General features: G+C 52.7%; 1 protein-coding gene across 2 annotated transcripts in view; it reads left to right on the top strand.

Annotated features, from left to right (window-relative positions):
- Positions 1–15,068, top strand: part of TAF4 (TATA-box binding protein associated factor 4) — a 75,988-nt gene that overhangs the window by 40,651 nt on the left and 20,269 nt on the right. For both annotated transcript variants that reach the window (XM_070587693.1, XM_008520222.2), the window contains 8 exons: positions 3,532–3,698; positions 5,132–5,251; positions 8,431–8,550; positions 9,425–9,547; positions 11,853–11,942; positions 12,552–12,797; positions 13,665–13,812; positions 14,312–14,426. In XM_070587693.1, the coding sequence (XP_070443794.1) occupies positions 3,532–3,698; positions 5,132–5,251; positions 8,431–8,550; positions 9,425–9,547; positions 11,853–11,942; positions 12,552–12,797; positions 13,665–13,812; positions 14,312–14,426 (1,129 nt within the window). The remainder of the gene's footprint in view (positions 1–3,531; positions 3,699–5,131; positions 5,252–8,430; positions 8,551–9,424; positions 9,548–11,852; positions 11,943–12,551; positions 12,798–13,664; positions 13,813–14,311; positions 14,427–15,068) is intronic.

The following is a 15,068-nucleotide window of genomic DNA, read 5'->3' as shown; positions in this document are numbered from 1 at the left end:
CACTGAAAATTATGTTTTTGAAGAATGTTTAATGACACGGAAAATGCTTATGATACAAGAAGTGAAAACGAGAAAATACCAAACTGAATATCACAAAATGCTCTCCATTTTCTTTACAGTTATCAGAACACGTATGTTGTACATATGCACGTAGGATAGCGAGTGGAAAGAAATACACAGCCCTATTAACCAAAGCAGGTAGGATTGCAGGAGATTTCTGTTTCCCTTGTCCGTCACTGCACTTCTCAAGTTTTCTCTCGTGAGCACTTATTTCTATACTAAGAGAGAGAGTAAGATAATTGAAAAGGAAAATCTAAGTTGTTTCTGTCTGCGTGGTCTGGCTGCGTCTTGATGATTGTTCGTGCAGTTGGCGGTTTTGGTTTCAGTGTTCTGAGTGGAGGAGAGGGGAGACGGTGAGGGCAGAAGGAGCCGGGTGGCCGGGCGCTGTGGGGTGAGGGGGGGAGGGTGGCTGCGAGGAGGTGAGGCTGCATCAGGAGGCAGAGCCCAAGGCCTGGTCTTTGTTGTTACCTGCCTTTGGGAATTGACCACATTGGGCTGATTCGGTGAATCCGAAGGGTCTTTTGAAATGGAAGTTGTGTTTACCGTGGCAAGCTTGGCCTTCTTTTTCCGTCATTGAAGGGTCCGATGAGTATGGCCCTCCATATACAGCCCTGCTTGGTCACTATTGAAACAAAACTGCCAGGGTGCGTGTGTGGTGTGGGTTTTAGGTGCGTTTGTGTGGGAAGGCACTGTGGTGTGCCAGGCGGCTGCTTCGGGTGCTCTTGGAGGAGTCACTCAACCGTGGCCTCGGTGGCTGTCTGTAAGGTAGATCCCTTCCCTGAGCCGCCCCTTGTGCACACTGAGGCTTGGGAGGGGGTCGCCTCCTGCCGCTGGGCCAGATGGATGTCCCCAGGCCGTGGTGCTGCCTGTAAATGCAGGCGATTACCTTTTCATGACCTTTCATCTGTAATTTAAATTAAATTAAGTTAAATTTTGAGACAAAGTTGTGTTTCTTTGCCTCTGCATGAATAGAAGCTGTACACTTATCTTTCTGTTTGTGATGAATGACTATAACCAGAGTGTACAAGATCCAGAACTGTGGTAATGTCCTTACAACGCGGCCTGTGACGCAGCAGTCGGTGTTCTGTCTTGGGCTGTCACGTGTGTCTGACTTTTCTTTTTGTCCAAATTAGTGGCTGTGACACACCGTCCTCCCAGCACAGCACCGGCCGCCGTGTGCACGTGAACTTCCTCCGCCTGAGGCGCCCGTGGCTGCTCGTGGTCGTGGGAGCATCATTGCGGCTGTTCAGTCGGTCATTTTGAAAGCATCCTGGCTGCCTGTGTGTCCGGTCGCGTCGGTCGGTTTTCTCACTCTTCCTCTTCTGTACTCACTTGGAGGCATTTTCAGTGCCCGAGCCAGGTGAAGTCACCTGCTTGGTCACACAGTCGCTTCTGGGCTGAACTTGGATCTTTCCCCTGCTGTCATCCTCACCACAGGCATGTGGCACAGCAGGCACGATCTATTTTCCTACACCTTTACTTTGTTGGCATTTTAACCACAACTCTATTTCATGAATATTTATTTAAATATTCCTTTAAATTTCCGTAAATGTAATTGTTTAAGCAAAAAAGCATCTGATAATTAAAGTGTATACATCCACTGCCACATCAGCAAGTTTGAAATCGGGGTGTTAGGCGTAGGTGCTGGGGGAGCCTTATGGCCTCACTGCCCTGCCGCTGGTGCGCTCTGGGCCGCTCAGCCGCATTGAGTATCGGCTTCTCAGAATTCTCAAGAGGAAGGAGCAGGGCCTCTGAATGGGTGAGTGAGTATGATGAATGAATGGTCGGGTGTGAGAGGACGGCATCAGGAGGGGTTTACCGAGCTTTCTCTTTTGGTGTCCCTAGCACATGCATGGACCTGGGTGGGTGGCTGTACCAAATTCCCTGAGGGTCTACACCCAACTCTGGTGATCATAGCTGACTCAAGCTGCACCCCCGCCCGCCAAGCCTTTCCTGAGTGTAGTGGGCACCTGCCGGGGCGCCGACGTCTGTTTCAGTGAGCCTTCCGGGCCTTTCTCTTGGCAGTGTGTTAGCGGGCTCCAGGGTTTGGAGATTTCAGCAGTGAGTTATTTGCAGCAGCTGAGTTTTTGGTTTTGTTTTGTTTTTTAGATTTCAGCATGGTTTATTTTAAAAGGGATGTTTTGGAGGGAAGCTCTCTTAGTGGGCATGAATGTGGTTCTTTTGGATCAAGAGTTGTAGACGTGAACCCAGGCAGGGGCCTCACTGTTGTTTCTTGATGTCATGACGGGTGTTGAAGGAGCCGGGGCCAGCAGCTTCAAAGACATCTCAGGCTTCCCGGATCGCTCCAGCTCCTGTCTGGTTGGGAGGGAAGGCCTGGCGTGACCGTGCGATGGCCAAGGGGAGCCTCTCAGGTTTGCTGTCTCCTTTCTGAGAGTACCGTTTGTAGCTTGCCTTGAGGGGAGGAGGAAAGGCTGCAAATGCAGCAGGCTTCCGGGCGTCCGAGGCTTGGCCAGCGTGGATGTGGAGATGCCTCCCTTTTCGTCCCATCTGTTTTTCACTGATGCGCGCGGCGCTGGGCTGTCTGCTGGGGCCACGCTTGAGGAAGAGTATGGTGTTTGAAGCTGTCCTCTGCAGCTCTGTCATAGCTGTGTCATGGGAAATTGAGTGTAAAGGTCAGACAGCTGAGGTCCTGTTTCTCATGGAATCTGTGATATAATTGGTTGCTGGTTTTTGAGCTAAGATTAATGCCAAACCTGAGGATAGGATTTGCATTCCAGTGATTTAGCTCAAGTACCGTGAATTGCGAGTGGTTTTCCCTGAGTGTTTATGTCTCTGTGTTGTGGGTGTCCCAGGTCAGCTGTGGGCACAGCACTGCCCCCGCACCCAGGAGGGCTGTCGGGCGTGCTGTGTCTCTTAGGCCCTGCCAGCTGTGTGGATAGAAGAGAAGGGGTCGAGAGCCGTGCTGCCCACCTCCAGAGACGGAAGTGGGGGCAGGAGATGGAGTGACTTGCTTGAGATCTGAGGCCCCAGCCACAACGCCTCCCCGACACCTGCCAAGTGGTGAACTTGGCCACGCCCAAGGCAGCGTGAGCCCTCGGCAGCCGGTGTGGGGGAGAGTGTGTGGCTGTGGGGACTTGTGCCAGGCCCTCGGGGTCCCTGCGCCTGTCTTCCTCATCTTGAAAGTAGGTACATGGCCATGCAGGCCAGCGTGGGGTGGCTGTGTGGCATGCTTGGGGCAGTGTGGCATGCAGAAGCTTTGCTCCCTGGCTTATTTATAAAAGGAAGTCTCAATTGCTATTAGAATTCCATGAAAAAAACCTTTTGAAGTTTTTTCGTCCTGTGTACTATGTTTACTGGCAAGTGTGTTTAGAGTTCAGTGACTTTGTATGTTTTACAACTTCTCCTTTTTTCTTTTCAGAGCTGTCAGGCTCCTCTCTGGTAGGGTCAGTGCCTTCATCGGCTGTCTGGGGTGGGGCGTATTTCCTGACGCCAGCTCTGCTTTATCCCCAGGTATGGTCCTCGTGCGGAGCGAGAATGGGCAGTTGTTAATGATTCCTCAGCAGGCCTTGGCCCAGATGCAGGCCCAGGCCCATGCCCAGGCCCAGCCTCAGACCACCATGGCACCCCGTCCCGCAACCCCCACCAGCGCCCCTCCTGTCCAGATCTCTACCGTCCAGGTGAGTGCACACCTGCGCCCCACCACGCCCACCTGCGGGGAGTCTGGCCGGATCCGTGAGGGTTGAGGAGGGTGGCCGTGCTGCCTCTGTGGGCTGTCCTGTCGTCCACTGTTGGGGCAGCTGACGCTGGTGTCAAGGACAGCACTGCTTTGAGGGGTCAGCCCCTGCGCCCATGCACTGCGAAACTGTGGGTCCTGGCCCCTTCCCTTCTCTCTTGACTTCACCGTCTTGTGCCTCAGTTTCCTCTTCTGCAACGTAGAGATTCTACCTAGTCGTCCCTTGTAGGGCTGTTATGAGGGCTGAGTTAAGACATTTAAAGTGCTGAGAGTAGTGGAACAGAGTGAGCACTGAGTAAGTGTCAGCTATTATTATCAGGGAGGCGCATAAGAACTTTACAGGATTATGGTAAATGGTCCCCCTCCTCCCACGCACGGATATCTAAGCCTTGTGGGGTTAGTTCCCTGACCCCTGAGACTGTGTCCGGAGGACAGGTTCTGATACTTGAAGCAGAGTGCCTGGGACGTGCCCCTCCCTGAGCAGGCAGCGTTCCTTGTCAGTCTCGTCGTCTCTGTTTGGGCACGTGCCAGCACCTTACGTTTCCGCTCTCTTTCCTGGTGCTTTTCTCTCTGGTGCCGTAATTCTGCTATTCTGAGCTAGTTGGCTAGTTAGAAACTAAAGTGGAGACTAGAAAGATCTTAAGAACTCTTTTCTCCTGTGATTTCAGCAGCGTTCCCCCTGGAGTTGAGGCCCCTACATGGTCGACTGAGGTCATGTATATGCTCAGAGACTCACAAAGTACCCACCTCCCCATTTATTGAATGTCTGAAATAGCTCAAAACAGTGTTTTCAAAGTCTGTAGAGTTCTGTTAAGTAAGATGCAGACGTAAGACATTTGTGGTTTCACTTTAACTCTTGGTTGTGTGTGTCGCCATCTGACTGTCAGCATTTTTGCTGTCAGTCTCCTCTCATACCAGCTTCAGCGTCCCCTTGCTCAGGACTGAGCCGTCTTTCTGCCCGGGATTAGGGTGTCAGCAGGCTGCCTGGGCCACCGTCTCCTTTACTTCTCTTCTGTAGCACTGGGGCCGGTCTTTAGACCCAGGGGACATATGCTTCTTATCACCTTCATCACTTTTTTCGTGCTTGTGAGCAGGATCACCAGAAATCCACACCGGAACTGATTTCCCAGCTATCTGCATTCTTTAAAGACCATTTTTGGTAGACTTTGTTAAAGGAGTCTAAAGATTTCATCATACACTTTTTACTTTGGTAAAACAGTTTAGAATTGGGTGGCTTCATTGAAAGTTGTGAATGGGCTTGTGGACACACTGGAGTGGACCGCTGCCCTGTTGCAGGGTTGATATGGGGTGCACTGGGTGGCGGAGAATTAACTTTCACTTGTCGCTCCTTTTAGATGACTCTTACTTACTTTTCAGGCACCTGGGACCCCTATTATTGCACGGCAGGTGACCCCAACGACCATAATTAAACAAGTGTCTCAGGCCCAGACGACGGTACAGCCCACCACAGCATTGCAGCGCTCGCCCGGAGTGCAGGTGAGACGTGGCTCGGGGTGGCGGCATCCTGGACGCGAAGGCGGGGCTGCTCGAGTCTGGCTGGTGGATGCGAAGTGGAAGTGGCGTTTAGTGGGAAGGCTCTCCTGAAGAAGGTGTTTTTCTGACCGCCAGCACAGCGTGGGCAAAGCTCCCTTTTCTTTAAAGCCACACGGAATTTAACACCAGCAGCACTTTTAAAAGCGCTCCATTATGTAAGAAGCATAATTAAAAATGTCATCTTATTAATATTTGATTGTAAGGCATCTCCGAAGCAGAAAGAGTCTATAGTGTAGACAGTTTGCGCGTGTGCCTGTCTGCCTGTAAACGCATTGATGCATCGTGATAGCAGCTCTTGTGTGAGCATCGAGTCCCAGCACCCTTCTTACTGCTTATGTGCGTTAATTTGTGTAATTCTCACAACACTTATTGATGAGGCATTGCCCAGTGAGGTGTGAGAGGTTCTAGAACTTGCTCTTGGTCTCAGCCAGCACAGCCTTGGAGCCTGCACGCTGGCCGCCAGGCTGCACTGCCTCCCTGTGTCCTGTGTCCTTCACCTTCAGTTAATGAAGTGGTTCCAGAAGTGTTCCCTATCAACCCTGGTGGGGTTGGTGTGTTTGTTTGTTCTTTAAATAGTGTTTTAAGCTGTGGGAAGGGAGAGTGTTCTAGAGCAGGTGCTGACTCTCCCTTGGCGTGTTTTGATGCTCCTGACAGCTCAGCCGCTGGTCTTAAAGCTGAGGAGAGGGGCCATGCCCCGGCTAGGCTGGCCCCTCCCTTGACAGAGGAGGAGACCCCCGGTCAGGGAAGCGCCTGCCCTGGCCGCCAGCTTGCAGCAGCCAGAAGCAAAGTGCTTCAGAGCTGTCGCCGTTCATAAGGGTTTGTGAGCGTCCATCATAAGTGCATGTTAGCGGCTTGCAGGGTTTGCTGTCATAATACTCAGTTACCTGTCATAAATACAGTGTTAGCCATGTTTATTAGGCATCTGCGGCGTGCCAGGACTGCGCTTCCATGCATTGCTGATTTATGTGTAACCCCCAGCGCAGTGCTGTCGGGTCGGCACTGTTCCCATTCCAAGCGAGGAAACCGAGGCCGAGAGGTGGTGTGCAGCAGCAGCTTGTGGAGGCCGGGGAGCACCCCCACCCCCACCCCCGCGCTCTCTCCACTCTCTCTGGGTCTCGTCTGCATTTGCCTTTCGGCGTCTGCAGTGGGGGACACTGCCCTTCAAACAGCTCACAGAGCGGTGCAGCCCCAGTGGATGAGCTGCAGCAGCGGTCGTCTGTGCGTCAGGAGCCTGTGCCCAGGAGACCGGAGCGTTCCTGCGACAGAGTCTTTCCGCCCAAGTTGAGTCTGAGTTTCAGTTGTGGTAGAAGGCCGTGCCTTCACTATAGTATGCTGTACTCTCCTATGCTTTACTGTACTTACTCCGCTATGCTTGACTATATACTCTACTACACATTCACCATGCTATAGTGAAAGGTGATTTTTCTGAGAAGGTAGTGAAGCTCGTAGTTTTTGTGTCAATTTTAGTGGAAGGTAAACTTATGAAAGAGGTAGACACAATCTCAGTATCGTCCGGGTGGAACATGGGTTCATTGGACCAGTAGAAGTAAATGTGAGGCATGATTGTGGCGTGAAGGAAAACTCCCAAAGGATGACAGCCTTGGATATTTCTGGGTGTCCAGAAGCAGCTCCACTGTCTTCCCCTCGCTACCTAGAGGTGGCTGCTTGGTTTGTTCTTTTATGTTTTCTTCCTTTGAAGTTTTTTATTTGATGTTTTCTAGTTGCAAAAGTAACACATGCTTAATGTTACAATAAAAGAATACATAGTTTATGAAGAAAAGGCCCATCATCTCTTCCAGCTCAGTCTCTGCCAGCTCACGTTCCTCCCTTGAAACAGTGTCCACAGCCCTTGAAACGGTGTCCACCGCCCGGGGAACTGGGAGAACCTTAGAGACCTGCGGAAGTGCCGGCTGCAGGTCGCAGCTGCCTGCCTGCTCCAGGTGCCCTTGGAGCGCCCCCAACAGAGCAGGCGGGCAGGCGGAAGCAGTCACGCTCGGGGCCTCTGCTGCCCCTTACTTTCACAAGTCGTAAAAAAGTAACGTTTAAAGAATTGGAGAGAAAATGCTGAAGGCTAGATTTACAAATTGGAAAACTACTAATTAAAAAAACCCAATAAACATTTGTGTCGTGATTGTTCATGTAGAATAGAAATCTCGGGAATCTGGCTAAGCCAGCAGTTTGAATTGCCCCACTTTATTGATTGATGGGTAGCTGTTCATTTGCTTAAATGCATTTGTTTAGCAAAATAGCCCCTCTCTGCTAACACTGACTCCCTTCGGTTTCTCAGGTCTGCTCTGAAAAACCCCCTTTTCCATGATGTTTCTTGATGAGACTTGCTTTTGAAGAGCAAAGCAAGGTTGTTCTGGTAGTGGAGGGGCCAGGGACCCCCACCTGATCCGATCCCTGTGGGAGGGCTGTCGCGTGGATGTGACGTCCTGCCGTTCTTGTCGCCAGCCTTCTCTCTGTAAACCAGATGATAGGTTTTTCAGTTGTAGTTTCTCTGTTTTTTTAATTTCCCAGAGATAGGATCTGGTTTAGTTATTAAGAGATGATTTAGGGGCCGGCCTGGTGGCATAGTGGTTAAATTTGCGCAGTCTGCTTTGGCGGCCTGGGGTTTGCTGGTTTGCATCCTGGGTGCAGACCTACACACCACTCTTGAAGCCACAATGAGGTGGCATCCCACATAGGAGAACTCGGAGGACCTACAGTTAGGACATACAACTATGTACTGGGGCTTTGAGGAGGTTAAAAAAAAAAGAGGAAGATTGGCAACAGATGTTATTAGCTCAGGGCCAATTTTCCTCACCAGAAAAAAAAGAGATAATTTATACTGGTCACCATGTGACTTTTAAGATCGACTTTTGACAACCAGGTTCTTTCCAGCAATTGACTTCATTTCTATTAGTTTTTGCTACAGGTGCAAAATATTGCTTCCTCAGGCACTCAGGACTGCAGCCCTCAGGGGCATGGTTTATCGTGGAGCCTTCCGTGGGTCCCTTGAGGGTGCCTGTCCCGCCAGCACACACCTGTCCGGTGGGGAAGTCTCATTTTCTTATGAGGGACAGGAAGGCTGTCTCCCTTTAAATAGGCCTCTATTTACCTCATGTTTTGGATTCTTGCAGCCTCAGCTTGTTCTGGGCGGTGCTGCCCAGACAGCTTCCCTCGGGACGGCCACGGCTGTTCAGACGGGGACACCTCAGCGAACGGTCCCAGGGGCCACCACCACCTCCACAGCTGCCACGGTGAGTGCTGCCTTGCCACGCCGCTCACCACCTCCTGGGCAGCTCAGCCCACCCCCTGCTGGTCAGGAACGCAGCTCAAGGCGCCTGGTCCACATGTGGCCACACGCTGTCGCCTCCTTTCCTCCCAGGGCCCCAGGAACTGCTTGAGGCCTGCACGGGGAGCCCCAGCCCCAGATATGCAGATGAATCTGGGTCATGGCCCTGACGAGGTGGGGTCTGAGGGCAGCAGGAAGGGCCCTGTCTTCCCGTGCGAGGCTCGCAGGCCGTACAGAAGTCTGCAGTGGTAGAAGGAGCCCTGACAGCTGCGTCTGAAGGGGGAGCACGTGGACTCAGGGACGCTGCTGTGTGTAGAGCCCAGTGCCATCCGTCTGTGCTTCTGCTTCCAGGAGTTTCCCTCCATGGGAAAATCTCAGAACCAGTGGATCACACTTTATGACTTTTTTCACGTTTCTTTGCTAAGTATTTTTTCATCATCTTTAGCAGCTGTGTCATAATTTAATTCCTTTTATTATGCATTTAGATAGATATCAGTTTTTCTTTATGATAAGCGACGTTATGGTGAACATCTTACAGATTCATCTTTTTTACATTCATGGTTATTTACTCAGTTCCATGCCTACAAGTAGAATTGCTGGCTGACGGAGATGTAACTTGGCAGGCCTCTGCTTTGTTGGTCAAATGGTCCTGAGAGCACATGTCCTGGTTTATACTCCCATCAGCAGGCCGTGAGAGTTACTGCATTTTCTTGAAAGAAGTTTAGAGAAGAAATACACGTTGTTTATATGCCTAGACATATCTTAGTTAAACCAAAAGCTATGATGAAAATCTGCCTTTTATAGACCTTTGCACTTGTATCTTTTTAAATTGAATCCAGGAAACTATGGAAAACGTGAAGAAATGTAAAAATTTTCTATCTACGTTAATAAAACTGGCTTCATCTGGTAAACAGTCTACAGAGACGGCCGCTAATGTGAAAGAACTAGTACAGAATCTACTGGTAAGAGAACTTCCTCTTGGGCCCTTTGCTGTAAAGTGTTGTGTTTGCTGTTAGTGGGGCCGTTGAGGACGCTCAGGGCGGCAGGGAGGAATGCCCGTGAAGGCGTGGGCAGGCTGTGGGTGAAGGGACAGTCCTGCCAGAGGCGTGCATGGCCCAGCTGGGGACTCGGCCTTGAGCCTCGGCGTTCTGGGGACTTGGCAGAGAGGTTGCCCTGCCAGCGAGGCCAGCGCCCGGCCTCCCCTCAGCCCTGCCGTCTGCCGGCCCGTGTACCCCTAGAGTGCCCTGCGAAGAGTGGGCCCTGCCTCCAGGATGTTTCTGGAACCTCCTTTTCCAGATTGGTTGATTGCCGTCTGAAAACGTCATCTTAGCCTCACAGGGGTGACTTTTAAATACACCCGATAGAGGACGTTTTAAAGATTCTCTCTCTCCTCTGTTTACCTGTTTTAATGGAGACGTGTAAACCTGTACAGAAGTGGAAAGCAGAGGCGGGTGAGCCCCCAAGTACCCATCTGCAGGTGTCATCAGTTGCCAATTCAAATCCAATTTTGTACCTGCTGCATCCCCTCCTTGCCACCCTTGCCTGCCTCACCAGTCCTGTAAATATTTCGTCGCCGGTCTCTAAGCAATGAGGGCACTTCTTACACACGTAGCCGCCACGCCGTGATCAATGCACAAACACAAGACTCCCTCCATAGCCCTCAAGGGGTGAGGCCTCGAGAGCAGCCAGCGTTCACCCCTCCCAGGCCCTCTCAGCATCTCTGACAGCTTGTTCCAGTTGAGATTCAGTCCAGTCCATCTACTGAGTTGACTTTATGTCTCTTTTAACCCGAGCGTCCCCTCCTTCCTGCCTTTTTTCTTTCTTTTTGATTTCTTTGTCGAGGAAACCTGGTTGGTTTAACATCTGGCCTTTCGAGTGTTTTTCTGCTGGTGGGGTTTGTCAGCCCTGGCTCGGGGCTCCTCAGGCCTCCCTTCTGAGTGCAGCCAGCACAGAGCTGAGAGTAGGGTGTAGGGGGAGGCCCTCCCACCCCTGGGGCTGCCATGGACACGACAGGCTGGAGGACAGCACCCTGCAGATGGCGTGTCCTCTGCTGAGAGGGCTCTGCCCCGTGCTCACAGACCACATGGTTTTTGGTCTGGAAAAGAGAGAAGTCACGCCCTTGCAGGCAAAGGATTGCTTCAGACGATGTACTTAAATGTTTTCAGGACACTTATAGATTAAAAAATTATCTCACCTCCCATGAGAAGCAAGAACTCCCAGCTTTTTGTTTGTTTGTTTTTGTTGTACCATTTTACCTTCTCATGAAAATTTCTACTTAGGTGCCCTTCCTTTTCACCCCCACGGTCCCTTGTCTGGGGTCCCACCCCCTGCTGAAAAACTTTGCTGTTTCTTGCTGCCCAGATGAGGCTGGTGCTGCCCCGCTACCCCACGCTCTTCTCAGGGCACCAGAGCCCCCTTCTGCCCTTCTTAGATCAGTTCTCCACAGCCCTGGCTGTTCCCTCCTTGAATTCGACGTCTCTTAGCATGGGGCTGGGCTGCTGGTAATAGGTGACCCCAAATTAGGGAGTGCGGGCCGGGCACAGGCTTGCTTTCCTTGTATAGGGTCCTGGTATCAGCAGGCCTGGGCTGGGGTGGTGTTTCCCCTCTCAAGGCCTCCAACTCGAGGGTGGCCCTGTGATGTCCCATCCTGTCACCCCTCTCACCCTCCCTGTCCTCACACCAGACCTGCTTTGGTTTCCAGAACAGAATTGTGCCCCTCTTGTCTGGACTCTCGCTTCCTCTCCATGGAACACCTGCCCTCCCTGCCCGGGGCTTCCACCTGGCGGCTTGGGGGTCTTGGCACAGGTGTCATCTCTTCCAGTAAAGTGTCCCTGAGTCTCCATCTGGGCTGCCCTGTGGCTCCTGTGCTTGCAGCTCTGACTTTGATAACGAGGTTGCTTTTAGCTAGCCCGTCTCCCAGAAAAATGCCTGACACGTAGCAGGTGCTTGGTGAACGTTGAGCGAAGGCTGGGGTTGAGTGAGGGACTTGTGTGGAGACGAGATGCAGACCAGTAAGCCGCCCAGGCGGGGCCATAGCCGTCAGCTCAGCCCCCACGAGGGTCCAGGCGAGCCTTCAGCCGCACACCTGGGAGGCCCGTGTCAGTTGAGACACCAGCACCCTGATTTTCCCGTCACCTCCATCCAACACGAGGCCTGGCAGAAGGAACAGCTGACCGTGAAATGCAAGAGCAGAGTAGTGCTGAGCGAAGAGGGGGGTGTGCGAACTTTTATTCACGGAGTAATTTCAGTCTGAATTTTATTTTTAAGGATGGAAAAATCGAAGCAGAAGATTTCACTAGTAGGTTATACCGAGAACTTAATTCTTCACCTCAACCTTACCTTGTGCCTTTCCTGAAGGTAATTTCCAGACCCTCACCCAGCTGCGCGCCTGCAGCAGCCGGGGGCGGGCTCCCTCGGAGGGAGGGGCGGGTCTCACAGGTGTCACCAGTGTGTTGGGCAGTTTAAAGCTGTGACAGAATAAGTTTTCTCTTAGAGGCTTTTCTGTGAGTTATGAGACCCTGACTGTGGCCATCCTGTTGTGTGGCAGCAGAGGGCCCAAAGCGCCTGTGCTCCCCGGGCAGAGGGGAGCCGCACCGGGCGGCCCGTGAGTGTGGGGCATGGGGGAGTGCTCACCCAGTCAGGACCAAGGGTTCGTCCCTCTTAGATAACCTCTGCTGCCGTAATGTTCTTGAGCGCGTTTCAGACGTACTGCTGCTTTGTTGCTTTGTTTTGTAAACCAACTTCAGCCAGTTCTTAGGGAGAATAATCCTGTGGGTGATAGCGAGGCGGGCGTTAATGAGTGCTGGATGTTGAAAAGCCCAGCATCCAGAGGCGTTTCCTTCAGGCTCTCAAACCCACACTGTTTAGCTTGAGAACTTTTTCTCAGAATTGGATGTTTCTGAGTTTGTGAGAAAGGAACCCAATGCCAGTGCTGCCCGCCAACCCCACGTCTGTCTTTCCGCCCAGAGGAGCTTGCCCGCCTTGAGACAGCTGACCCCCGACTCCGCAGCCTTCATCCAGCAGAGCCAGCAGCAGCCGCCGCCAGCCTCACAGGCTACCACTGCGCTCACGGCCGTGGTGCTGAGCAGCTCGGTGCAGCGCACAGCCGGGAAGACGGCAGCCACCGTGACCAGCGCCCTCCAGCCCCCTGTCATCAGCCTCACGCAGCCCACACAGGTTGGCGTTGGCAAGCAGGGGCAGCCCACGCCACTGGTATGAAGGCGAGAGCCTCGCCCGTCCCTCCAATGCCCGTCTGCCTGTCTCTTAAATAAGTCACCGCGGCTCAGAGGGACCTCCTCAGGCAGGCAGGGAGCTCCCGCTAGGAAGAGGCTTGGGTGTCGTCTTAAATAGTAGTGTCAACTGGAGGCTGGCCCCTGCCTTTTTGTCATGCTCAGTACAGCTCCCATTTGGAGTGCTGCTGAGTGCCGGGGCTGGGGGGGCTAGGCTGGACGCAGAGAGCAGGCTGGCCGGGTGGGTAGCATCTTGAGCAGACACAGAGGCCGATGTGTGCTGGCTAGCGGAGTGGAAGTTTCGTCAGGGCAGCGCGGGGCCTGGAGTAAGAGGGGACATGGCCACACGGCCAGGATGGGACTCAGTGCCAGGGGCACTGCCCTGGAGCTCGGCCATGGCATGGTGAGAGGGGCAGGCCATGTCTGGGGGACAGTAGGAGAGGCCCTTCTTGAGGGCCAAGTTGAAGGCAAGATATGGGAAATCGCCCCCAGGGTAAAAGCCATCTTGCCTCTTAGAGAAAATAAGGAGGAAAAAAACCCTTGCCCTGGAGCCCCCAGGCAGCCCCAGCGGTCTGCTGTATCTGGGGAGACATCTCATGCTCACCCATCACTGAGCTCACAGACGCTCCTCCAGGCGCCGACCTCAGGGCCCACACGCAGCTCCCGAGTAGCAAACCTGCCCTAAAGAGTGTGCCTTGATGGTAGTGCCTGACATGGTGCCACCCAACCGACCCTGCCGTGGTCCTGCTGCAGCTTCCCTGTCCCCGGCCAGGGCAGGGGGACCTCAGGACGGGGCGCTAGTGGCTCTCAGGGAGAGGTGTGCTCACGCGGCCTGTGGGCTCTGCTTCAGGTGATCCAGCAGCCGCCCAAGCCTGGAGCGCTGATCCGCCCCCCGCAGGTGACGTTGACGCAGACGCCGATGGTGGCCCTACGGCAGCCACACAACCGCATCGTGCTCACTACACCCCAGCAAATTCAGCTGAACCAGCTGCAGCCAGGTGAGGGCACGTGACCACGGGCCACCCCAGACGCACAGCCTGTCCCGGGCCACTCGCTGGAGGATCTTGTTTTCTTGTTTTTTTATTGTGTCATACACCTAATATAAAATTTACCATTATAGCCATTTTTAGTGTACAGTTCTGTGTCATTCATTACATTTACAGTGTTGTGCAGCCAACACCTCCGTCAATATGATTGTTTAAATTATATATAGTTAACACTGCTAGTTTCTTTATTCCTGCGCTTAAAAAGGTTTGGTGAGATACAGGAAAATAAATGCTTGAGAGATGCCACTTTTACCTCTAATTTGGGTAGTAATCTAATGTTTTTAAACACTTGATTGTGGCGGGCGAGGGTGCAACGCTCTTCCTCGGGCCATTGAGCTCCGGAGCAGGGGCTCCTTTCAGCAGAGCCTCAAGTGGCTTCCGTCGCGTGCAGGACAGTGCACGCTCTGCCGGTATGTGTTGGTGGGTGCATCCTGCGTCTCTTGTTTTGCAGTCCCTGTGGTGAAACCTGCTGTGTTACCCGGAACCAAAGCTCTTTCTACTGTATCGGCACAAGCCGCTGCTGCTCAGAAAAATAAACTCAAGGAGCCCGGGGGAGGCTCGTTTCGGTAAGGAGTGAGCCCGCATGCGCTGTCTGTCCCATAGCGGGTCCTGCCCCCGGCCCTGGCCACTGGTGGCTTTGAGCCCCTGTTCTTTCCATGCTTAATTCTGACCTTCGTGTGCATGTTTTCACACAAAGTTAGCTCAGGGAGGTTTGCTGCAAGACACATGACAAGACAGCAAACCAACTGGTTTTCTGTGTGAACTGATAGAAAATTCGTATTTATTGTATTCTGAGTGCATCGCAATCATAATACAGAAAGCTTCACTCGCCCTTCTTTCAACATCAGAACCTTCAGAAATTCTGTACTTTGGTGTCTTGGCTTAGCAGCTGGTCTGAGCGTCATTGTAGGGGAGGAGTTGCGTGTTGGGGTCGCAGCAATAGACAGAGCTGTAGTAATGACTTGAGTGACTGTGACCAAGCAGGAGGAAAGTGCTTGTTTTCACAAGGCTTGTCTGGGCCCTTCCCTTCCCAGACACTCATTCGAAAAGGCTTTGGGCGGGTGGAGCAGGGTTGGCGTTAGTGGTGGGAGCCGTGGTGGCCTGAGCCATGTCCACGCCCAAGCAGGGTGGGAAGGGCTGCGTGCCTGGGGCAGCATGGCACGGAGGGCCAGCGCCTGGTGGGGTGGGGAGGATTTTCTTGTGGGAGA

The sequence above is a fragment of the Equus przewalskii genome, chromosome 21, assembly GCF_037783145.1.
Source record: "Equus przewalskii isolate Varuska chromosome 21, EquPr2, whole genome shotgun sequence".
Lineage (NCBI taxonomy): Eukaryota > Metazoa > Chordata > Mammalia > Perissodactyla > Equidae > Equus > Equus przewalskii.
The sequence above is the reverse complement of the archived record's forward strand: the minus strand, read 5'-3'. Positions and strand labels throughout refer to the sequence as shown.